Source organism: Mesoplodon bidens (assembly GCF_964165515.1).
Source record: "Mesoplodon bidens genome assembly, chromosome: 14".
Lineage (NCBI taxonomy): Eukaryota > Metazoa > Chordata > Mammalia > Artiodactyla > Ziphiidae > Mesoplodon > Mesoplodon bidens.
The window spans coordinates 60,221,727-60,242,189 of NC_138170.1; the positions used below are offsets into that span (position 1 = coordinate 60,221,727).

The following is a 20,463-nucleotide window of genomic DNA, read 5'->3' on the forward strand; positions in this document are numbered from 1 at the left end:
TAACTGGGAAAAATGTGCCATATTTATAAGTACATGTGTATATGTGTATCTGCACATTTTAATAGTTATATTCAGCTGGGAGAGGGATGTCAGATGGTCAGAATTCTGTTATTTCAACCTGCCCCTCTGGAAAATGGCTGAGGACCAACAGGGAAGGATCTTCACATTAGGGGCAATGGTTTGTTCACTGTTTACAACTTCAGCATCTAGCACAGTACTTGGCCCACTGTAGCACTTAATGAATGAAAAAAGAGGACAAAAAGACACCAGAGACCTGAAAGTCAGGACACATTTTTTTAGAAAGAGCCCCACTCAATACTGTCCCCAACAGGCTGAATCTATAATTTCCTAACTTTTGTAGGATTGGACAGTACATTTCTTAGGGTCTTTGTCAAGTCAGAAGTCCGTTGCACATAGTAGGTACTCAATAAATGAGCTCTACTGAAGTAGCAAGCTAGCTCAGAAGGCTGCTGTGAACCTGACACACTAGTAACAGTGAAAACTAAATGCAAGTCCCCAAACCCAAACAGTTTAAAACAAGGTACTCAGTAGCCTATGAAATGGTTAAATTATGATCTGCACTTCTGGCCTAACAAGGCACAAAAGTACACAGAGCACTGTGGAAGGCCTCCCTTCAAAATTCTTAACATAAAATCTGACACCCCAAATTTCAATTATCTGGGGAATCCATTTCTATGACTACCTCACTCCTTGATGGTGCCAAATAAATAAAGTGTTATTAAAATAGTCCTGAAAATAACCGGGCACTCACTCAACTCCGCAGCTCATCTCGTACTGGATGAAGGATGGGTGCTCGTGCCGAAGGCCCAGCAAATCTGCCTGCTGATTAAGCAACGACCGGCAGGAATCAGAGTGAGACAAGGGAGGCGTGTGGATCAGAAGGCACAAGTGTTGATGATGGCCTATCTCAGTGCTGGGCACACTCAGTGGAGACTTGACTACCACTGCTCAGGGCCTGCAGCCTGGCTGGGTGTGAATGAGGCTGGGCCCAAGGCAAGCGTGAGGATAGAGACATCTGGGGAGACAGCTCAGCCCTCTCGGGTGGAGCTGTTTCCCCAGGTGGGAGAGGCAGGAACGGACAAGGGGAAGCAGGCTTTCCAAGAGGTCAAACACCAAGGTCAAAATTCCAGGCCGAGGTTCAGGGAAAGAACCCGGATCAAAGGCTAGGTCACAAAAGACAGAAATAACAGTAACTGGGTCTCAGTAATGAGAATGGAGCCAGGAGCAAGAAAAGCTTTGAATCTGAGCCACGATGATCAAATACTTTGATATTCACTGACTTATCTTCTTCACCCTCTCCCTCCTTATGATAAGGGTTCTAGAGAAGAAATGCCAAGGACATGGACTTGGGGTTAGAAAACTGAGCTTGAGTCCCTGTTCTTTCATCATCTTACACATGATGCTGAACCTCTTTGGGCTTCTATAAAGTGGGAATTCCCACTATTCCTACCTCACAAGATCATCGTAAGACTCAAATAAGATCGCAGGGGTTTCCCTGGTGGAGCAGTAGTTGAGAGTCCGTCTGCCGATGCAAGGGACACGGGTTCGTGCCCCAGTCTGGGAAGATCCCACATGCCACGGAGCGGCTGGGCCCATGAGCCATGGCCGCTGAGCCTGCACATCCGGAACCTGTGCTCCGCAACGGGAGAGGCCACAACAGTGCGAGGCCCGCCTACCGCAAAAAAAAAAAAAAAAAAAAAAAAAAAGATCGTAAAGAGGGGACTATTCCATAAACTCGAAGTGTTAACAGAATGTTACTTGTTGCTGTAATTATTGTTGAAATGACTATCTTGCCTGCTTAGAGCTAGAACTGGTCTCAGATCATGGCTCAGTAAATGAATTATGAGTCCTTTTGCAAGCCTCAAATGTTCAGCTGATAAATGCTCTGACAACTGGCTTGGCATTCTGAATCCTCTCCATTGTAACTTAAGCATCATTTCTATCTCCACTGATAACATGAAAAGCATCTGGGATGTGGGTGGGTCCATGACATCCTTTCATATGGTCTGGTAAGCTTTGGAGGGTGTTAGTGACTGGCCACTGGCGCCTTTCACATTTGCCGAGTTGCAGTCTGAATATCATTGTTTCAACTTTTGACTGTGTCCATGGTGTCTCGAAGAGAAGAGAAATCTCTTCGTAATCAGCTTATCCAGTGTGAGTTGAAACAATGCTTCTGTGTGCCTGGCTGACCCCATGCTTCCTCTCTCATGATGGGTGCCTTGCTGGATCTTCGAAGATGAGGGCAAATTCACCACAGTACAATTTATACTGTTTTGGTAGTTTTGCCAGTAGTTCTGCCATCCTCAGGCTGAAAGAGGATATGGAAAATCCATCTCTAAAAGATGTCTTTGATCAGCAAATCTTAGTTTCAGTAAGTCAGTGATATGAAACATGTCAATAATGAGATAATTCAACCAGTACTTTCTTAACAATAACACTGGTGGGGGTGGTCACGTTTGAAACAATAATGTCCTCAGTGTCTCTGTCACAGCACTGCACAACACCCCTACTGCTTTCATCCGGTCTAAGGTCTCCATGGAATCTGTTTAAAACTTGGTTCCCAGAAAGCATGAGAGAGTCACAGTCTTGAAAAGGTTGAAGCTTGCGGCCCTCTTTCAATATGCAAGGCCTGAGGCCGGCCCAAAGTGACAGTTTATTATCTCCGAACATTTTTTTAGTTTCATCAACAAAATAGAGACTCCATGAACTGCTTTAAAAGGTGAGCTGATTTGCAGGGCAATAGCTTTCCAATTAAGCTGAAAAAGAACACCATTTTGGGTTGTCCTTCAAATGCCCAAACTACGGGTGGCAGGACCACAGTGCAAGGTACCAACGCTGGGGCACGGAACACATAAACAAGCATTAAATATACTTTGCTGGATTCCAAAGCAGACCCAAGGCAGTCTCAAATTATATATGTATACGTTTTTAAAGTGAGGAAATGAGGACCAAGGTAACTTTTAAGTAGAAAGAATACGTTGCAGCCAGGGATGAGGTCGGCACACAGGGTGCATGCTGTGAGGTCCTGCCTGGTCGGAGACGTGGCTTACAGACTCATCTCTGTTTGCTCTAGCAGCCAAGGGGAAAAATCAAACCCAGAGCGCCACATGACTCTCAGGGTCCCCAAGGACCATTCGAATGTTCTTGGGGATTCTTAGTCTTGGTTCATGATGCTGCAGAATGAGAGCTGGAGCCTTGAACCGAATCTTATTTTCGACTGGCAGCAAGTATTAAATTCTGTGGTCTCCAATGGTCTGGATCCCTGAATTGGGCTCTGTTTCAAACGAATGTGATAAATCCAGCTTCTCTTAGATGTGAAAGTAAAATTCACTGGATGTGAAAACAGGTATCCTGTAGACATACGTGGCAAGTGAAAACTTGGTCAAACTGCTGATAATTCAACTCGAATTGAAAAATGTGTAAAATGCAATGCATCACTATCCTCTCATGCTTCGAACAAATTTCAGAAAAGTTCTAACTGTTCATTATTGCTTGTCCCATATCAAATTAGGATTAAACTGATGCTATGACCCCGGACCAAGATCTGGTCCTGCCAAGCCCCCGGGTAACAGATTTCCCAACCTGCATGATGACAGATAGTGAGCATTTCGGGAGTCTCAAATGCAGAGGATGGCAGGTGGGTACGATCCAGCTCCCTGACACCTCAGCAGCCACCTGTGACGGGAGATCCATCAATGGGCAAGGGATGTTCTTCAGTAGACATTTTCATTCCTTCGCTCTGCCCTGTTATTTTATAACAATATTGCAGCAGATGTTTTATCTTCAACAATCTGCCAGACACAGCACAGAAAATACTTCAATAGGGCCTTTAAAAACAGTTCACTGGGTTGCTCACCATCTCTAATACTAACCCTCATGTATTAAACAATGTGAAATCATTTTGCTCATTTAAGGTTAAGACTATATATTGAGACAGTTTAAAATGGTACAATCAGAAGTGGAATTCGAGAACTAAAATATTAGAAATAAATTATATTGGAATCACCACCACTTTTTTTTTTTTTTTTTTTTTTTTTGTGGTACGCAGGCCTCTCACTGTTGCGGCCTCTCCCGTTGCGGAGCACAGGTTCCGGATGCACAGGCTCAGCGGCCATGGCTCACGGGCCCAGCCGCTCCACGGCATGTGCGATCTTCCCAGACTGGGGCACGAACCCATGTCCCCTGCATCGCCAGGCGGACTCTCAACCACTGTGCCACCAGGGAAGTCCTCACCACCACTTTTAAAATAGTTATTTCTAGAGGGAAATTATTTTAGTCTAATTTATTTGAAAATAAGTTTGAATGGAACACCTGCAATTCCACAAAAAGTTGTAATATAATAGATGACCATTTAAATATATGCCTCCAGTCCCTAGAAGTCATACAAATACTATGTGGTAAGTGAATTGATTTTTTTTTTCCAATAAACACACCAGGAACTGTACTTACAAATAAGTGTTACTGCTAAAAGCACCCACTTTTGTGGGCTATATGCTTGTGCTAAAATGTTGTTCATGTTAAAATTCTATTTGAAACTTCTCTTCAGAATTGCTTTCAGAGGAAATTACTGTGTCATAGAAGACAGAGTGCCTTTACTTTACTGTCACTTTTTGCTTCTTCTGAAAAGTTTTACCCAGCTAAATCACCCCAGCCTTTCCACCAGACTTAGATGTGAATGACTTTTACTATTTCCTAGAGTCTAATAAACCTTTAAAGTCAGGGGTTTACAAAGCTAAGAATTTTCAAAAGGATGTGCGTGTGGCAAGCTGCAATGTCAGTTTCAACAGAGAAGTACCAAAAATATTCTGAACGACGGTATTCTTGCAATAGCTGTACAGTTCCCATACAACTATTTTGAAAGGAAAAACACTTCACTTGGATATGTAAATCTTGGTTATGTTTAAAAATAATTTCACTACTTTATAGTTGGACCTTGCATTGATGGGAACAAAGAAACAAGCTTCATATAGAAAGTGCTGTCAGATGCTTTAAATACAGGTGTGCTGAGACCTATCCATTCCTTAGAATTGAGGCAAACAGTGGAAGGAGATGAAGATGAGAATTTTAAACTAAGATGGTCTAATAAGCCATGGCTAGTAAAGCAGGACATCTCTCAAAACGTAGACAATGTGATTACCAGTTAAAATGCTAAATTCTACTAGGTTGACAAAAGCTAAAAGGAAACCAATTCTGCTACTTCTGGTCAATGGTTGTACCCTAAAGAAAATGGGATCTTTCTTTTTAATGTCCATAGGCCTTTCCTGAAGGGTATGTCTCTTAATAACCTTCATTAACTTCTGTTTGGTTGCCTAAGAGTTGTCTCTTATCCAAAAAAAGTTTAACACAGTCTCAGTAGAGATTGTGTTTATTTAAGCTTGTTGGAAAAACATTCCTATCATTTCAAGAATGACTAAATATTTTTCATTCACATAGCTGGCATTCCAGACTCTGTTTTCCTGCCTCTGTTGATTAGATGAAAATTAGCAGGCCCAAGTCTGAACTATTAGATTCGATTATGATCTTAGTAGGAAAATTATGAGACTCCTGGCAGTAATGCCCATTTAGGTATGGGAAGTAAACAGCAGAGGAAATAAAGAGGAATCTGCCCCTTGCAGGCCACTTCCACAGGGAAATATTTAATAGCTGGGACTGCCAAATGCTGGAAATCAACAGGCAAAGGGTTCTCTAATCAAGTGTTTCAGAATCAGCTCTGAACCATACCATTCTAATGTTATTTGAAATACCTAAAGATATTTTAAATCCCCAGAGAAAACAAAAATACTATGAAATTCATTCATGAACAATTTTGGATGCTTAGGTTAAAGGACACCTAGGTTGACACATGGTCATCTGCTATGCATTTGTTACCCCACATATGACCTTATTTGGACAAGCCAAAAAACACACTGTGCTATATTTTAATTTCCATTTATGGAACTAGTTTCCAGGACACTTAGAGTTAAAGGATGAAACAACATGCCTAACAGTCTTTGAAATATTACGAATATTTTATTATTCTTGGCCTACTAATAATAGCATAGTCTATGGCACTGAAGCAGTACCACCCATAAACTGAGTTTTGATCCCTGTTACGTACCAGAACATTAATATCATGTGACCCTGGTGGCATCTTTGACTTCACTGCCTCTGGGGTCAGCCAAACTATGTTTGATTCCTTGCCACAGAAGCAGTAGCTTAATCGTTTGAGATACTATTTGGTGAGGAAGTATTATGGGCAGGGCTGGAAACATATTTTCTTGTTTCAAGGAATTCCCACCCAGATATGTGCCTGGTACAGACCTTTCCAGCAGCCCAGTAGAAACCTCATTTGAAGGGTGGCTTGATTCAAACTATATCATAATTTATGGAAAGAATATAGTGCTCCCATAAAATTAGTATTGATGAGGAGGAGGACAGTCTATTTCACAGCTCAAAGATCTCCAGCTCTTTAGAGGAGAGGACCACAGCATATGATCTACTGGGTGAGCTGATGCTGAAGTGGCTCATTAAATCCACAAGGTCAAGAAATGCCTCATGTCCTCTCTTCAACACTGTCCCAAGTATGACCAGGATTTCCCAAGTAAGGGATCCAAGACAGCCAGTTGGCAGGAAGATGGTTGATGCCACAGCTATCACATTCCATCCTAAGTCCAGAGAATTAGAAAGACTCCATGGACAGGGAGTCAATTTTTATTCCTCTACTTCAAGAGTTGGTTAAGTCCAGGTTAGCAGAATCACGAGGTCTGCCTGAAACTCAGCTCAGTTTCAGACAATAACTCTGCAAATAACTTTCATTTGAAGTTCTTATTATGGAAAAAGAAAAAATCTTTAAAATACTGAAGTAGATAGAATAATATGATGGATCCTCATATACCCATTACTCAGCTGTGACAATCTACAAATAACTCTTTTATTTCCTGTGTGAATTTGGAAATGGATTTTGCTTTTGTTTCAGAGAAACAGAAATAGTACAAAGGAAAGTACCCATTGTGGTTGGAAAGTACCCAACCACAAGCATGGAATTTATTTACTAACAACTCAAATCCTAATATTGAATGCTACCTTGTAAAATATTACTGATGTTGTTTCTAGTTCTTGAAAAGTGACACTCGTGGCGTTGGCTCTGAAATCCCCAGGGTCATCAAAACCATCAACTCATCCTAGCTGGAGACTCTGCACATACTGGGCCTAAAGAACACTCAGGTCACAGTGGCCACCTGGGCAGGGTCCAGCCACAGCCCAATATGAGATAGCAGATCAGGTCTGACATCAAGACTAATCAGGGATGATGAAATTCTTATCTCCTGCATCAGGTGGAGATGGCCTCACACTTGTCCACATATCCTGCATTTTTCTTGTTGCATCATCACGGTCATGTCATTACATCATGCAGCCAGTATTTCCCTCCCCAACACCTTATCTTACTTTTAATTATAAAACAAACAGATTTTTTTTTTTCATGGAAAATGGCACCCTGTCCTTAGGGTCCCTCTGACATTAAGAATCAACTTAGATAGGATTTATACCTGGCATTACTGGGAAATCAACCAGCAAATTATTTTCAATACCTAACTGTGATATTAAAAAAAAAAAAAGTCTAGCTGAAAACAAGGCAGTGGCACTTATACATTCTCAGGGCAGGTCTTAAAAGCAGCACATTAAATGTGACAGTGAGCATTAGCCTTGGAGGGTCTGGAGAAGGCCCACTTTAGTTCTGTGATTGTGGACTTCAGGGGCTGAACTGAGAGAGGATAAACCACAGTTTACAAACCAGTCTTGGAAGGCTGCCCCTGTGTGGGAATCGAGAGCTAACTGCTCATCAGGAGGGTGAGCAGTCAACCTGAAGCTAACTGGTCCAACTCACCTGGAGGCGTCTGGACCCACCGTGTGCCAAACATACTTCGTGTAACACTCTGCTTTCTGTTCTCAAAGTGCATTTTCAAATAGAAGCATTTATACATTAATCTTTCTTCAGTTCACCAGAGGTTAGCATCTGACCCCTTTAACAGTACTGGTTAAGGAAACCCTCTGTCGGGGTCTGCTGTCTTACTCCAGTCTTTTCCCCCTTCGCTAACTCACTCACTCATCATCCATTCATTAACCATTTCTGAGCACCTACTTACATGACAGGTGCTGTTTTAGGGATTCAAAAGCATATGGTAAATCCTAGCTCATGGGGGACGCAGCCGCTTTTAGGCTACTGGTCAATACGTGCACTTTGTCTCAGAGGCAGTATCCTTGCAGGGGTCCAGAGCCAGGGCTCTGGAGATACACTGCTCTGCCACTTCCGAGCTGTAGGCCCTTGGGCAAGTTACATGGCTTCTGAACTTTGGGTTCTGTGGTCATAAATTGGGATGGCAGTACCTGCACAACAGGGTAGCTGTGAGGATCAAATGGGCTGATGCCCTTAAAGCACCGAGGCCTGGCTCACAGTCACAGTGTGCAAGAAATGTCAGCTACTCTCATTAAGGGCTACAAATAAGATGATGCAAATGGTGCTAGATGCCGAGGAAGACAATTCTGCTGCCCTCTTTTTTTGTTTTTAGTTTGTAAGAAAATAAGGACATATCTCCCATGTAGATGTTTAAACTGCAAACTTTATCTGCTTTATCTGCTATTTCCATTCTAGCTTTTTACAAGGGCCAGAAAATAAAAATAATGCAATTGATGAGCAAGAGGAGATGTAGAGAAAAGCCAACAGAACAAACCATAAGAATACAATCAGCTATAGACTTACAGACTGGGATGGCTTATCTGTGTACCTGAATTGGGTGTTGACACTAACTTGCTAAGACTTAATCAAGAGAGTACTTAAGTGCCAATTTCAACAGCACTCAGGTACTTGTGAATTGAGTTAGCTGTCAAGTAACAGCACAGTCTTTAAGGGCCCCCAGGTTCACATTCCCAGTCCTCCAGGAGTAACCAAGCACATGATGTTGTCATTTGGAAGGTACGTATCTCTAATAACAACAGCAGTCACAACAAGGTTCTTCCTCCCTGAAGGTCCAAACACACTATATTTGGTGATGCAGTAATTTATTTAGGAAGAATCTAAACCTACAATCCTTGTGTGGGGTCCCTTTCATCAAATTTCAGACTCTGACTATGTATCTTGGGACTGTAGCTAATAAGGGTGAGAGCCAACATTTGTTATGCAATTGTGCACAGAGTAATTTACTGTGTATAAACTGCATAAATACCAGTCTTTCTGTTTCCTCCAAATAATTCTGGCTGATTATTTATTACACAACAATGCCTTGCTTTTTTCTTATTTTGTCTAATCCTTTGGCCCTTCGGAAATCACTTGAAATTCTATTTAAATAGGCTATTGAATAACTGCTGAGAAAAATATTTTTGAATACTTCCAGAGTCTTTCTTGGATCCTGAAAACTAAGCAATAAGATTTAACTGCCTTGCATTATTTTGTAAGTTTATTATTATTAATAAATAAGTTTATTACAATATTATTCATAGATAATAACTTTTACGATCATTATCCTAAGCTGTACACTGTTTATCCCCATGCCAAAAGAATCTTTTGTCTTCTGAACACATCTTAAAATGAGGGTGTCGCTGGAGAGTAAATGCAGTCTTATGTGAAACTTATTACTTAACTGACTTTAAAACAAAAACAAGAAACAGAAGATAAATTAGTTCTCTGAGAACTAAACAATGGGACCTTCTGCAAGGCTGAGACCAGCAGAGCCTAACAGCTTGGAATAAAGATGCCGAGTCTGGTGAAGAGAAGGAGACAACCTGAATGTGAGGCCTGAGAAGCAAATCGAGGATGAGTCTCAAAGGCATCCTTCCCCCAAGGTCCTCAAATTCAGGGGAGAGGGCAGGTGGGAGATCACATCAAAAACACCTGAAGTAGTTGTCAAACTGCAAAGGATCTCCTCCCCTGTCATCAAACTCCTGTGTGTCCCAACACAGGGCCAAAAGCCAGAGATGAAGAGAGATATAAGGGAACTAGAAATAGGGGCAGGAGGAAACTGAGATGATCCCTGGGAGCAGAGGAAGCAGACAAAAATGTAGTTGAATCTGACAGACTTCAGTTGAACCCAGCTCAGCCATATATTGGCAACTGACCTTGGGAAAAACTATCTAAATCTCTCTAAACCCTAATTTCTTCATCTTTAAAATGGTATAGTAAGGCCTTTGGCAGAGTGTTGATGTGAGGATCAAATGAAATCAGGTACAAATAAAAAACACTTACCCCACAGCACCTGAATGCAGACAGTCTGTTTTTCCTGGTTTAATTTTAAAACAGCCTAAATAGTTTCTTTGAAGTTTACTAGGAGTTGTCCCTTATTTAGCTTTGTGTCCGATGTGGTATCTGGATTACGGAAGGTTCTTAATAAATTTTTTGGAATTAATGGCTGACCCAAACTGTCACTCTTTTCTCAAACAGTGGAAGGTAAGATTACAACGTGACCCAGATGTTGCAGAGACCAAACTCTAAGTGATCAAACTAACATCTACCTCCTACCCAAACATCTATATGACATAAGACTAAATCAGTTTCTCATACATATAATATATATTTTTGTCTATTCACCAACCGCTTCCCTTCTCTACTCACCACAATGGATATGCTAATGACGGCCAAAGATGAGGGCAAAGGATTTGCCTTTCTTACTTTAAAAAAAAAAAGGCCCTATTTTTTTTAACAAGTTTTTCAAAGTCTTATTTTCAATCTAGACTCAAGACTCATGAAGTTAAAGGGTTACTGTTTACTGGATTATATATATATGTTTTTAATTCTTCTTACATTACCATGCACATACATATACTTAAATATTTCAAACCAATGACAGATTGCCCCTAATTCTTAGGGATAGATATTCCCATCTTTATCTGCTTCAGCAGGGCATCTTTCCTTGTAAAGCTGACCATACATCATCAAACATATTATTGCACACTCCTTTTTCCAGCACTGAAACGCTGCCTTCAGGGGATAGGAGGAGTATATGTGCGAGGTGGGTGGGTGATTTCCACAAAATTGGTCATCTGGAAGCTATAAAGTTTTGGAGTGTGGCAGCTGCATTCTGAGTAGAGTAATGGTGAGGGAATTGGTGATGTCAATAGAACCAGAATCCTCCAGCTTAAATTTTTATATGATTTTTAAGGTCTTTAATAATTCTAACCCCTCAGAAGTTAATGAAGCCAGTCAGGCAAACTCGGAAGTCTGAGTTGATTAAAATTTCGGTAGAAGCAAAAAGGCTTCTTTACAGAGGACTCAGTCTACTTGACTGAATTTCTGAAAAGACCTGTCAGTTCCTTAATAGCTGTTTTAAAAAATTCTAGAAGGATCCATCTTCCACAAGGACTAATTTTTGACCCACTTTAGTTCATTTCACTATGCAAATGTGCTTCTTAATGACGGACACTCTCTATTGGAACTGTCAGTATAGATATTCAATCTCTTGTTTGTACTAACAGACATGGATCAAGGATTAAGGCTGACTTTAGTAAGTATGCAAAGAATCTTCCCAGGATGGGGGAAATGGCCTGGAATAGCGGTTGGGATGGAAAGACTAGTCCAGGATATCTCAGGCTCTCTCCATTAAACAGGAAGAGAGGTAGTGAATGCAGGTAACCAAGACAAGAAAAAGCCCAAAAGGAACTGCAAAGCCACAGCCACTGTGATATTAGAAGCAGAATGGATGCTCAGGGTGCGGACTCCAGGCAGTGAAAACCACCTTTGATGGCTCCAGGTTTTTCTTCTAGCTGCCAGGACTCTTGGGCTTATGGAAGCATTACAAGTTGAACAAGCTATGCTTTGAGTCATGGGTCTTATTTCCAATTTCATTTCATTTCATTGTGTTGACCTTTGGATGTTAATCAGGCTTGCGGTGAACTGAATTAAAATGTATATATTCCTTGACTGTAAAGTATTCAGATAAGCATTATCTGCAGTGGCAAAATAAAGACCACACTATTCTCACTGTAAATGTGTAACATCTCCCCCAAATGATTAGTTTGGGCTGTATAATAAATTCATCTGCAACTGGTAACAGCATGAAGCAGACATTATGCCTGAGGAAACAGAAAACAAGCAAGCACACACGGGTAGAAGCTTATCCAACACGAGATATTCGCCAGGGACTCGTTAGAATCGACAAGGGTTACCTTCACACACAGGGCAACACTCCCCAGGCACTTTGACGGGGTTCATGCAGCTCTGTCCGCAGGCCGTCGCGACACAGTGGGGTTCTCCGTTGATGCACTGGCAGAACGTGCAGTCGTCCTCCCGCCACCGGTCCCCGTGGGCACGGATCTGACCATTGGCATAGCAGCCAGCGGGATTATTGAAAGGATACACAGGATCTAAATTAAAACGTGAGTTCAGAGTAAGACTGAGGGCATTCTACATCTTATCTCTGCCTGCACCTAGAGACATTTTTTCCCCAGGTTCTCGTCATCAGCAGTTCTTTTCCAGCTGTGCTCAGCAGAAGCTCAGGGCCGCAGGAGGTGTCTCTAGGGGGACATGCAAAAGCAGCTGTCATGCTGAATTTCTGTCCACCCATCCTGACACGGCACACAGGGCAGGGGATCTGAGGCATAAAAACCAATGTGCAGGTGTTATCATTTCATAAAGGTGCAAAACTTCGTGGATGGAGCTGTGGGTTGGTCGTGAGAAAAAAATGCTGATCCATTTTAGGCTCTGATGATGCCTTCAGAGTTGTCAACTGAAATGTTTACCACACCTCCATTTTACCTCCTGTAAAGTGGAAAGAAGAATGCCCCATCTAACTTACAGTGAGCCTGTTATTTCTAGGACTAACTGAAGTCTATCTCACGGTGCCTGGAGGCACAGAGAGGTGTATACAGTTCCCTGCTGTGGCCTTATTCAGGACAGGACTGACACAGCTTCTCTAAACCATATATGGCACTGCTTGTGCCCTGGAGGGAAAGCTGTGAACCTACGCCATTTTTCTCCCCCAAGCTGAGCAGTCAAGCAGCAGCTGAGGCTGGGGAACGCAGGTAGCCAAGGATAGCGTAAAAAAGTTTTCTGAGGTTGCTGACAAGCACATAAATAAAAAAATCCCCAAATATCCTTATAAATGAAAGCAACTAGATAAATCACTCAATGTTCTTTTTCAGAAACATAAAATCTGGCCTCAAGAAGCAAGTGCTGCTGTGCTGGAAGCAAAGTCCAGGCAGTTCCGAGTTTGGTCCTCTATTCCAAAGAGGTAGTAGGGCCTCACAAGAGAGTGAGAGGCCCAAACTGAAAGCCACGCAGTCACAGCTTCAGAAGGGCAGTCTGCCAGGGATGCAAGCAGCCAAGAGACCTGAGCTAGATAAGACTTTGTAAAATTTCTTTATAAAAAATATTACACTGCATACTTCATTTCTACTTTGAGCCTGGACCTGAATTCCAGGAAGTGAGACATAACCGGATCTATGCCCAGACAACTCATGATGATTATTACACAGAGGTCCGTATCTATGTTTTTACATGACCAACTGCTACATAGTTTCAGAGACTATTACACACCGGGGGTAGTACCTAGGGAACAAATCAATTGGGAAGGTTAAAAGTTTGATGTGACTTTCTTAAAATCCCTGATGACACCTAAAAAGTGAACCACCTGGGCTTCCCTGTTGGCGCAGTGGTTGAGAGTCCGCCTGCCGATGCAGGGGATACAGGTTTGTGCCCCGGTCCGGGAAGATCCCACATGCCGCGGAGCAGCTGGGCCCGTGAGCCATGGCCGCTGGGCCTGTGCGTCCGGAGCCTGGGCTCCGCAACGGGAGAGGCCTGCGTACCACACACACACACACACACACACACACACACACACACACACAAAGTGAACCACCTTTCTTCTATGTTAGCAAAAATAATTTCTAACAGGGAAGATGGCCTCCCTGTTATGAACCACTGTTCAACGTTAGGAATGTAGTTTGCATACTCTAAGCAATTTCATATCTTCAGTATTATGTGGTAAACACAGCTCAAATATTGAAAAGAAATGGATTTAGAAAACAGAAAAAGTTATGGAACATGGCATGAAATTCTGTCCTCCCACTTCACGTGTGGAGGTAAGGGCAGGGTGAGTGTCAGACATGAGACGGATGTGCCTGACTCCAGACTGAAGGTCTGTGGTCCGGGCAGGACAAGAAAGCTCACGCGATCCTCCTTTCTGGGGAAACAGTGTAGTGCAGTTAGACCAGAGCCACAGTCTGGCACTCACTGTTCCTGGCTTCACTGGAAACTCAGACAAGTGAGTACTTTTCTGATTATCCTGATCCTTAAAATGTGTGGATTATAGTATATGATATTCAGAGTTATCATTCTGAAATGTTTATTATTTCTGCATAGGAGAGACAGGAGGGTCGAGCCTGTTGGAGGAACATGGACCCATTATTTCTTGGAGGTAAAAGGGGAATAAAGAGAAAGCAGGCCCTGGGGATCCTTCTGCCCAGGGCCACAGTGGACATTTGTCTGGGCCTTGCCCTGGTGTCACCACCATGCCACACCATGACCCCACTCTCACCACCACACATTTTCAAAGGACGGGGAGCCCTGCTCTCACCTGGACTGGCATGGGTATCAGAAAGGAAGCAGGGTCGGTTCCTCTCTGAGCTGACTGGCTAAGGTGGTCAGTGACTAGGGCAGCCCTGTCCTGGCTGAGCAATCTGAGGGGAGCAGGGTGGGTGGAATTCTGATGTCAGGATGGAGAGCAAGTCCCAGGACTTGCCAAGGAACTGCTGGAACCACAGAGGAGGAACAGAAAGCAGCTCCGGGAAACCTCATGTCCATCTGTGGAAACAGGTGACCACTGTCTACACCCAGCGTGTAACTTCCCTCAGGGAAGTACTGACAGTTTCACACAGTCTACCTAGCATTATCGAAGTCCTAAAAGGTAGACCACGGTGACAAAAAACGGAAACTTCTTCAATCTTCCTCTATTTTGGAGTGAGACTCAAGTAGGTCAATTTTGATATTCAGTCCCTAAACCATGTCTCTTCTTATTCTCTGACTGGCACCTGTCCTTACCTTCACACACAGGGCAGCACTCCCCTTCGGGCACATAGTATCTCTCGCAGTTCAGCTCACCACACTGGGCGGTGAAGCAGATGGAAACACCCCCTTGGCATCGACAGAACCGACAGTTGTCCATTCGAAACATATCCCCATCACCATACTCCACGTTGTTGAATACACAGGCTGGCTTTGTTTCTAAAGGAGTTAAAACAAACAAGGCAGATTCAAAGTCATTTCCGAGTGGTGTCCTTTCATATTTTTCAAACAGCCTCTAGAAAATACTGTCTGACAGCAGGTTAAAACTTGATGGAAATTTACTACACTCAATATAATTTTTTACAACAGAAGCAACAAAGCAATGCAAAGTAAAGTAGAATAAAATAAATAAAACACATCACTATTCTCATTATACCAAGGAATCGAAATTCCTCTTAGTAAAATCTATACTGGCGCCCCCTTATCCCAAATAAAAGTAACCATGTGACCATGAAACACATTTCTGATTTGTGCTTTAAAAAGATTTTTTGTTAAACAAAACGTTTGTTTTGTTAAATCATTCTCTACCCTCAAGTAAATGATCCTGCCTCCACATTAGGTTTTGTTCTGCCTCAAAAAATTTATTTAGGCCTTTTAAGAGGTTATGTTCTTCTGTTTCTCCAGTGTTTTCTCCTAAATTCTTTTTTCTATCCTGTTTAATAATCTGTAATTATAATAGTGCTTGGCCTTTAAAAAAAACACTTTCTACATGCATTACCTCACTTAATCCCAATAACAAAGGTCTGATGTAGAAATACTTATCCTGAGTGCAGAAGTGAGGAAATCCTGGGTAATTTGCTCAAAGTCACACATTTAGCAAATGATAGAAGCAAAAACAGTAGCTCTTCAACTAAAACCTTGTACTCCTTCCATTGTGTTTCAAGGCTATGTTCTGCTAAGGACTCAAAGCCCTGCACTTAACAATTCTCATAATGACACCAATGATTTTAAATTGTTTCTCTGCCCTAAAACACTCTCCCTAAATCCATTTCTTAGCTCTAATTTTGGTTGACTTAAAAGAACTCCCACCAGACAAAGACATCACAAGAAAAAGAAAACTATCTCTTATAAATACAGACATAAAAAATCCTCAAAAAAAAAAAAAAAACTAGCTGACTGAATCCAGCAACATATAAAAAAGATTATATACCAAGTGGGATTTATTCCAAGAATGCAAGGTTGGTTTAACATCCAAAAATCAATTAATGTAATACAGCATGTTTATAGAATAAAGGAAAAAAAAACACAGGATTATCTCAGTAGACATAGAAAAGATATTTGACAGAATTCAACACCCTTTCATGATAAAAACGTTCAATAACTTAGGAGTGGAAGTTGTTAAACAGAAGCTTGATAAGTGGCATCTATGAAAAACCCACAGCTAACATCATACTTAATAGTGAAAGGGTGAATGCTTTTCCCTTTAAATCAGGAACAAGACAACGATGTTCACTCTCACCACTTCGATTCAACTTTGTACTGGAGGCTGCAGCCAGGGCACTTAGGCAACAAAAAGACATAAAAAGCACATGGGCTTCCCTGGTGGGGCAGTGGTTAAGAATCCGCCTGCCAATGCAGGGGACATGGGTTCGATCCCTGGTCCGGGAAGATCCTATATGCTGTGGAGCAACTAAGCCCGTGTGCCACAACTACTGAGCCTGCGCTCTAGAGCCCACGAGCCACAACTACTGAAGTCCACGTGCCTAGAGTCCGTGCTCTGCAACGAGAAGCCACCGCAATGAGAAGCCTGCGCACCACAACAAAGACTAGCCCCTGCTCGCTGCAACTAGAGAAAGCCTGCGTGCAGCAACAAAGACCCAACACACCCCAAAAGAAATAAATTTAAAAAAAAAATCACCCATATGAGAAAGTAAGTAGGAAAACTCTCTCTACTTGCAGATGACATGATCTTGAATTTTAAAAGGTTCTAAAGAATCTACTAAAAAACTAGTGAACAAAAAGTTCGGCAAGATTTCAGGGTACAACTGCAACTCAAATAAATTGTATATCTACACACTAGCAAAGAACAATCTGAAAATGAAGTTTAAAAAAATTCCATTCACAGTAGCATTAAAAAGAATAAAATATTTAGTAATAAATTTAATAAATGAAGCACAAAACTTGTACTTTAAAAACTAAAAAACATTGTTCAAAGAAAGTAAAGAAGGCCTAAATAAATGAAAATATATTCCATGTTCATGGACTGAAAGATAATATTGTTAAGGTGAAAATATTCCCCAAATTGATCTATATTTTCATTGCAATCTCTATCAAAATCCTACTTGGTTCTTTTGTAAAACTGACAAGCCAATCCTAAAACTCATATGGAAATGTGAGGAACCCAGAACTGCCAAAACAACCTTGAAAAGAAGAACAAAGCTAGAGGACTCACACTTTCTGATTTCAAGACATACTACAATGCTACAGTAATCAAGACACTGTAGTACTGACATCAGATAAATATACAGTTCAGTGGAATTGATTAAGAGTTCAGGAACAAACCCTCATATTTAGTGATTTTTAACAGGGTGCCAGGATAATTCACTGAGGGAAAGAATAGTCTTTTCAACAAACGGTGCTGGAGCAACTGGATATCCACATGCAAAAGAATAACAATGGACCACTATCATACCATATACAAAAAATAACTCAAAATGAATTACAGAACTATGATCTAAACGTAATAGCTACAACTATAGAGCTCTTAGAAGATAACAGGAGTAAATCTTTTAGACTTTGTGATTAGGCAATGGTTTCTTAGATACGACACCAAAAGCATAAGCAACAGATAGTTAAACTGGACTTCATCTACTTTTGTGCCTCAAAGAACACCATAAAGAAAGAAAAAGATAACCCACAGATTAAAAAATATTTGTAAATATCTGATAAAGGACTTGTATCAGAATATATAAAGAACAACAATAAAAACAACCCAATTGAAAAATAGCATATATTTGAATAGAAATTTCTCCAAATAAGATACAGAAATGGCCAAGAAGCAGATGAAAAGATGCTTAACATCATTACTTATTAAGGGAATACAAATCAAAGCCACAATGAGACATCACTTCATATCCTAGGATGGCTAAAATGAAAAACATATAGATAATAACAAATGCTGACAAGGATGTGGAGAAACTGAAACTCTCATACATCGCTGGTGAGGATGTATATGAAACACAGAGTTACCGGAGGATCCAGCAATTCTACTCTCAGGTATAACCTTATCCAAGAGAAATGAAAACATCTATTCACATAAAAACTTGTACACAAATGTTTATAGCAGTGCTATTCATAATAGCCAAAAAAACCTGAAAACTAAACATCTATCAACTGATGTATGAACAAACAAAATGTGGTATATCCATGTAATGAAATATTTCTTGGCCATAAAAAGGAATGAAATTCTGATATATACTAAAACATAAATGAACCTGGGGAACATTATGCTAAGTGAAAGAAGCCAGTCAAAAAATACCACATATTGTATGATTCTATTTATATGAGATGTCCATAATAGATACATGTATAGAGACAGAAAGTAGATTAGTGGTTGCCTAGTACTGGAGGGTTTGGGGGAAATGGGGAGTGACTGTTAATGAGTTTGGGAATTTTGAGGGGATTGACATAAGTGTTCTAAAATTGATTGTGAGGATCAAACAATTCTGTGAATACATTAAAAAACAGTGAATTGTGCAACTTCACTTGGTGAAGTGCATGGTATGTGTCTCAATAAAGCTGGTAAAATAAAAGTACTTCCAAGCTAAAGAAAGTTCTCCTGAGCTAATGCACCCTGTTTAATAAGATGGGAAAAACCAGTTCATGATACACACAACTCTCATGGGCTCCTCTGCCCTAACGTCATTTCTCCATGTCACCTTGGATATTTGAAATATTTGAGACTTTCACTGCATTTTAATTTGAGTATATTTACATTTGCTTTGTACTTGGACAAACAAGTACTTTCTCATTTGATTTTATAACAATCCTGTCAAGAAGACAGAACAAATATTAATAGCCACTTCTTCAATGAGGAAAATGAAATTTAAGGAGATCAGGTAACTTGCCTAAAGTCACATAACTAGTGTGAGATGAGGCAGTAAATGTGCATGTCTGAACCTCTTCCCTAGTGTTGGCTGGATATACTATTTCTTTTTTCAGAAAATTAATGTCAGAAAGAATCATCTTATTACAGCTCAGAATTTATTATACTTTTAGCTAACATACTGAACTGGGGCAGCTGGACCACAAGTTCTAAAGTGTAGAAAATGGAGTGCTTTTTATCAATCAAATTTGCATGCTGTGGAAGGAGGCAAAATACTGCATTCTAACAAAATGCTGAGCTTCCATTCAAACTGAAGAAAAAAAAGTATTTTAGAAACCAATTAATATTAATTATCAATACTTATTTGCCTTAATCAACCACAGCTACCATCTGGGTGAAGCCACAAATCTTGGTGTGAGATTTGAAGGAGTGAGAAGGGAAGGCTGTGGTTATGAATAAAGCAGCTCCAGATGAACTCGCTTTTACGGTGGGTTGTGCAGAAACATGAGCGGGAGGGGATGGGATTGACAAGAGTTCCATTTCACTAGCTAAGGCACAGAGAGCAAGGGAATGGAATTTAGAGAGATGGAGAGTCCCAGAAAACACAGCCTTGAAAACACAATCGATTCTTTAGGATTAAAAAAAAAAATCACACGACATAATGAAATCCCTATTTGATGCCGAGACAAATTTATAGAAGCTCTTCAGAAAGGTGCATGATAAAAATGGCTGGCAGTGGTCTTTGAGGAGCAATTACTTCTTCACCTGCTGGGGATACATGTGAATCTTAGAACCCTATGGAGTTTACCACTACCTCTATAAGAGGACATTTTCCATGGACAGAGAAAAGAATAATATTACAAATAAAATAATTTACTGTGTAACTTGTACTTATCAATGCATAAAAGTGCATATGCATTGAGATGCACAAAAGTGTCTTTTTAGGTATTTCTGCACGTTTTTTGTGTCTGTCCAATTAAATTTTATGTTTCTCAGTTCTGGAATACTCCCTTCCCTCTTTAACATATTCCAGAACTCCTGAAAAAGAACCTTATAGACTGTTAATAGCTTCTACTGCCTGCCAAATTACACTGAGTGGCAGACGGTGATAGGTATATAATTTTAGCAAAGGAAAAGACTAAAATGTAGAACTTCACATCAAATGTGAAAATGGAGAAAAAATCCAAATAGGTATACTTCTGTTGCTTTTTCTCTTTAATATCTCAGTAGGAAATGGCTAGTGTCTTGCCTCTGGTCTCCTTTCACTGGGGGTAAGCTGTATAGGAAGCAAGTGGGCAGACTTAAGAAGTCAAAAGAGAGACAACTGTATGACAGAAGAGAAATGTCTGAAAATTTCTCCATAAATCAG

At 40.8% G+C, this 20,463-nt stretch overlaps 1 protein-coding gene across 3 annotated transcripts in view; it reads right to left on the minus strand.

The window, feature by feature from the left end:
- CRIM1 (cysteine rich transmembrane BMP regulator 1) overlaps positions 1 to 20,463 on the minus strand; it is a 207,038-nt gene that overhangs the window by 60,942 nt on the left and 125,633 nt on the right. For all 3 annotated transcript variants that reach the window (XM_081253960.1, XM_081253959.1, XM_081253958.1), the window contains 2 exons: positions 15,026 to 15,208; positions 12,154 to 12,351 (listed from right to left, as the gene is read on the minus strand). In XM_081253960.1, the coding sequence (XP_081110086.1) occupies positions 12,154 to 12,351; positions 15,026 to 15,208 (381 nt within the window). The remainder of the gene's footprint in view (positions 1 to 12,153; positions 12,352 to 15,025; positions 15,209 to 20,463) is intronic.